At 40.6% G+C, this 5,331-nt stretch overlaps 1 protein-coding gene across 2 annotated transcripts; it reads left to right on the top strand.

Moving 5' to 3' along the window:
* Window positions 1–2,503: 2,503 nt before the first annotated feature.
* LOC111874744 (WD repeat-containing protein 78) lies at window positions 2,504–4,915 on the top strand. Of its 2 annotated transcripts, none has more exons than XM_033755579.1 (2): window positions 2,504–2,591; window positions 3,696–4,915. In XM_033755579.1, the coding sequence occupies exons 1-2, from the start codon at window positions 2,546–2,548 to the stop codon at window positions 4,103–4,105; spliced, it is 456 nt and encodes a 151-aa protein (XP_033611470.1). In that variant the 5' UTR covers window positions 2,504–2,545; the 3' UTR covers window positions 4,106–4,915. The 2 variants fall into 2 exon arrangements, with proteins under 2 accessions (XP_033611470.1, XP_023726258.1); XM_023870490.2 differs by having other exon boundaries at window positions 2,510–3,554.
* Window positions 4,916–5,331: the final 416 nt, after the last annotated feature.

Below are 5,331 nucleotides of genomic sequence, written 5' to 3'. Positions count from 1 at the left end.
GGTCATTCTGAGTTCCTGGTCCCGCAGGACTGATAACCTCAATTTGCTGTGTCACTACTTTGGAAGTCATTCAGCTTCGGAGGACTCATTTTTATATCTTACCGTCAGAGGGGCTTGGGAACCTTCAGGCTGCCCGGTTCAACTTTCCTGCTTATCCAGGTGGTCTTCTCCATATAACTTCGGCATGGAACGTGTAGAAGACACCGTCTCTGACGGCTCCTCCGCTGTTGCGTATTTATTTGTTGCCGCGGACACTTGTTTATGGTGCCGTTGTCTAGCATTGGCATTCATTCCACTGTTCCGGTTTTCAGCCGTCATTTCACAATATATATCGAGCTTAAGCATTGTTTTGGAAATTGCAGGGATGTCAGAGTAAGTTAACAGAATAGAGTAGTGAAAGTATAAAAGTAATTCATTATACGTTTTGCACAATGTCATTACAGGATATAAATATCTCAATTACTGAAATGTTATATGACTACACTCATAATTCGTGATCAGGTATCGTTTTATACAATCAGTAATATAATGCACGGGTCATCCACATAATGTATGGTAACATATTGTCACGTGTTGGGCGTATAACGCGACAAATAAATTCACACGGGTCTCGGATTCAGTAGAACATTTATTGTTCTTCACGCTTACACAATCACACGCCTTACAATTGTTAGCCTACACAATTTCTCGCCGATGCTGGACTGTCTTCTCTGGCGGATTCTGAGACTGACTGTCCCTCGTCGGCGAGAAATTGTGTAGGCTAACAATTGTAAGGCGTGTGATTGTGTGATTCTTATACAAGGTTTGAGGTTTCACAGCAATGGTTATGAAGAGTACTGTCTTTTGGGATTTAATGCCGTGTAGTCCGTTGTAAGTCGACTGATGTTTCGGAGCAACATATCGCCTCCATCTTCAGTCTCGAATAAGCAGAGCAAGATATCAGTGTGAAAGCAGGTGGCAAGCTGGGGCAACCTTCTTTCTAACTGGAATCTTCCTCTGCTTATTCGACCCTGAAGATGGAGGCGATATGTTCCTCCAAAACGTCGGCTGACTTTCAGTGGACTACACGACATTATTACCCAGAAACAGCAAGCACTCTTCGTGTATTCTTATAGTCAGACGATATTGCGCATTCCACGTAGGGATCAGAAAGTACACAAACTGGTAGCGAATTAAGCAGCAGAACTCCAGCTTTAAAGAAAGTAGTTTTACAAATAAATCTGAATTACATAACGTCTTAATAGATAAAATATAAAAAAAAATAAAGTAACTTCGGTACTTCGTGAAGATAAAGGCAAGAAGTTATCCTTGTGCTTAATTAGTTAAGCACTCTGCCATGAAGACATATGGGGGAGTGGGGGTATAGCTCAACATTTTTTTTTTTACTTCGACACTAGATGGAGGTACTTGGTGAAGACAGGACATCGAAACCTGCGTCTGACAATACGTATCCGCTTGTTGAAGAAGGGCAGGAAATTGCCTTGTGTTTATCTGTAATTGCATCAGCCAGCAGGTCAAGTTGTGTCAGTTGCTACTGCGTCCGGATCCAAATTTACACGTGTTTCTATGTTAACAACTCCTACGTCTACATCTACATTTGTCTTTACTCAGTTTTTGTTGGTCACATAAATGGATACATCTGTAGACAATACATGTTTACTATTAGTAGATTCTAAAGGATGATTGAGGTTAGCTCTTTCTAAGGGACCCAACAGAATAGGTGTCTCCCCCCCCCACCTCACCTGAGAACGGAAACAAATCCAGTTTCCGAAACGTTGTGTTTTATAGTTTCTAGAATACCAGACGATGGACAAAGTCCAAAAACCGAGTAATTCTGAGTAAGTTTACTATATCTTCAAGAATACGTGGATCTATACGTCCATTCCCCATACATCTTCATGGCGTAGTGCTTAATTAGTTAGCCACAGGGACAACTTTATCTTTTTAACTTTACTAATAGAGGCCACTCGGTAGCGTTGTTGGTTTAGGTACTATGCTACAAGGCGGAAGGTTGCGGGTTTGATTCCCAGAAAGGTCATTGAGTTTTTTTCAATTTACCTAATCCTTCCAGCCTCAATATGGCCTTGGGGTCGACTCATCCTCTAACAGAAATGAGTAGCAGGAATTGTCCTGGGGGTAAAGGGTGGCCGGCACATAAGGCTGACAACCTCACTACCATCTGTGAGCCGACTGTCTAGAAAATGTGGGAGCTTCGATGTCTGACAACCGTATGGGCCTTCACGGCCTGTTACAAGGACAGCTTTATATTTTTTACCTTTACTAATGTCTCCAATTACGGATCTATTGGGAGAAGTCACTATTTCTGAATTCGGTTTTATAGTTCCCCACGTAAAGCGAAATTTTCTGTCTGAAGATGTTGATCAAAATCAAGGAAACTTCCACTCTCTACCTCCTGGATCGACCCAGTCACACTGCAGAGCAGGGCGGGGCAGACCAGCGAGGCTGGCGCACTGATCGAGAACAACAGCCAGTATTGTGAGCACGTAACTGTAGTAAAGGGGCGATTTAGAGAGACAGTCAAACAATGGATTTAATTAAGAAGAGGAAAATGGCCAACACGTCAACCAGAAGTAAGTCTAACAAGCCTACTTTTGTATCCGAGTGGGATATGTATGACATCCATAACGACATGGAGGAAAGAACTGGGAAGGAGATGCAATTTATGAAAAAAGAAGTAAGTGATGAATCTAAAGAAAGCAGCAAAATAAAATTCATCGCTAAATCGTCACCATATGAAGGCGTGAATATCACACCTAAAGAACAATTTGAGTCAGTGGCAAAAAGTGAAGCATTCTTAGATGCCTGTGCAAGAATGGAACGGCTGTTAGGGAGTAACACGTATCGAGATCAGCAGAAAGCATTCAGGGGACTTAGGCAGCCGGATCCATTTCGTCTGGATGTACAATTTAGGTATCGTTTGGAACTGCTGTGGTCTTTCACAAGTGACTATGTGCGTGGAAGAACTGTTACAGGTATGTGTTGGAATTCGTTAAACACTGATTTATTAGCCGTAGGATACGGAAAATATTTTTATAAAGATCGTAAAAATGGTCTTGTATGCTGCTGGACTATAAAGAATCCCACTCAACCTGAAAGAAAATATAAATTCGACAGCCCTGTAACATCCGTTAACTTTTCCACAGACCGTCCAAACCTACTGGCTTGCGGATTTCATAACGGCTCGATAGTAATTCTTGATATTTCTGCAAGGAATAAAACTGTTATTGCTCTTAGCAATCGTGAAACTTCTCCATCATACGAACCAGTATGGCAGATATTTTGGTTTCGAGAGGAAGAATATCAGCGGAAAGAAGAACAAATTATGACGTGCTGTCAAGATGGCCGCATCTGGAAATATCGCAGAGAAGAAACTCTCAGTTGTCTTCCTATGATGTTGGTAACGCGCATGGAGGGGACGATGAAAGGTATTGATCAGCCTAGGAAAAGCAGAGCTCACGATATCCCCGTATCGCGCCATCCTGCTGCTTTAGTTCTTACACGACATCCAGTGGATACACTCACGTATTTTGTCGGTACGGACGAAGGCTGCATTCATAAATGTTCTGTTAATTATTTGCACCATCATATGGATGTATTCTTAGCACATAATGGCCCAGTATATTCAATGCAATTTTCGCCTTTCTGTTCAAAAATATTTCTTACTTGTGGTGCAGATTGGTGCGTCAGAATTTGGACTGAAGATGTTGTACAGCCCCTCTTGACACTTAACACATCGATGGAATCTGTGCAAGGTGCAGCTTGGAGTCCTGTCAGTGCGACCATCATTGCTAGCATTAGTGCTAACGATATCCATCTGTGGGACATTAAACATAAGATATTTGTCCCGGCTTCCACAGCAACGTCACCAACTGACACAGGAAACCTGATGATTCAGTTTACAGCGTCCGGACTGAACCTGGTGATTGGCGATGGTGAAGGAGCTGTTCATGTCTATGGATTGCAAGACATGCCCTTTTCTCCTTTCTACCAAGAAATAGCTCTCATCCAGGCGATAAAGAAAGCGCTTGTAACTCGTCCAGAGTTGCTAAAAATACTTAAGAAAATAGGGAAACCATTTTACTAAAAGCCAAGACATTCTTAAAACCGAGCATTATATCTCTCTTCTAAAACTAATGGTTGTATTAGTGACCATTATAAAAGTGATACGAAGGAACAGTGATTTTATTCAAGTCTGATTTATTTATTATTTATTTACTGCGGTTTCTGTACAAATACGATCTTACAAATCCATCGTATCGTACATCTTAAAAATATGGAACTCTGCATTAAAATTTCAGTCTATTTATAAAGCACATATACACGTATATACAATTTGATCCATGCGTATATTCGTAGATAGGCCTATGAGCAGTTAGGAAAGAAATCTTCTGACATGTAAAACTGATTTAAATGGTTAAAAAATGAAGTATTTTATTAGGAGGCACATTTTCTAATGTCTGCTAACTGGAGATTGAAGTAATAGTTGGAATTATCTCTAGAATTTTAATTCCTGATAGCCTCATCTAGGGTCCTCTGTAATTCTGGAGCTCGGTACTTTCACCACGCACACACACAGGTGACATGTTTGTACATTGTACAATAATTACAGCATACTTTCTATGGCACTACTCGAGACATTCAGAATGGATAACTTCAAGGCTGAGAATTCTTTAGTTTAATATCTTGCACTTGATATATGACGGGTCGCCAACAGAATTATATGAATGTTTTGAGAAAAGTGTATGCTTATGAATCCCAGATTCTAGTTCATGTTTAGGATCTGTAATCAATACTGGAAACAGTTACTGTGTTGTGATTTTGGGCATCAGTTGCACATTTGGGTATAATTGCCTGCATAATATATGAACTACTTATATAACAGCAACTACACTTATTAAATAAATAAATGACGAATAAACAAGAAACGTAAATATATGAAGAAGAGTCAGTAAATAGGTCACAAATGGAAGTAAAACAGCTGTAATGGACGTAATAGGTTTTGTAGGTGTATCACTAGGTAGCAGCATAGTCCAGCTTCAAGACAGTCTATGTAGCAGAAGCGTATGCGCATGTTCAGAGGCTGATTTCGGTATTCAAAATGGCGATCGTGATTTGGGAGTATACCACCGAGGAACAGCGTTCTATTGTGCATTTTGGGGAAAAGGTAATGCAAAGGATATTCAAAAAAAAATTTCCTGTTTATGGTAGAAAGTGTTTGTCGCGTAAAGTGGTTGACAGCTGGATCGAGAAATTCCCACAGAGACGTTCGAAAGTTTCTGATGATGCCCGACCAGGTGCAGAAGTAGCTGA

The sequence above is a fragment of the Cryptotermes secundus genome, unplaced genomic scaffold (genome assembly GCF_002891405.2).
Source record: "Cryptotermes secundus unplaced genomic scaffold, Csec_1.0 scaffold838, whole genome shotgun sequence".
In the NCBI taxonomy this organism is placed as follows: domain Eukaryota; kingdom Metazoa; phylum Arthropoda; class Insecta; order Blattodea; family Kalotermitidae; genus Cryptotermes; species Cryptotermes secundus.
The sequence above is the reverse complement of the archived record's forward strand: the minus strand, read 5'-3'. Positions and strand labels throughout refer to the sequence as shown.

Excerpts from the sequence above, each read along its gene's own strand:
- LOC111874744 (XM_023870490.2), top strand. The coding sequence starts at position 2,546 with ATGGATTTAATTAAGAAGAGGAAAATGGCCAACACGTCAACCAGAAGT. Across the intron at positions 3,555-3,695 it reads TACACTCACGTATTTTGTCG|ATTGGTGCGTCAGAATTTGG; the intron begins GTACGGACGAAG and ends CTTGTGGTGCAG.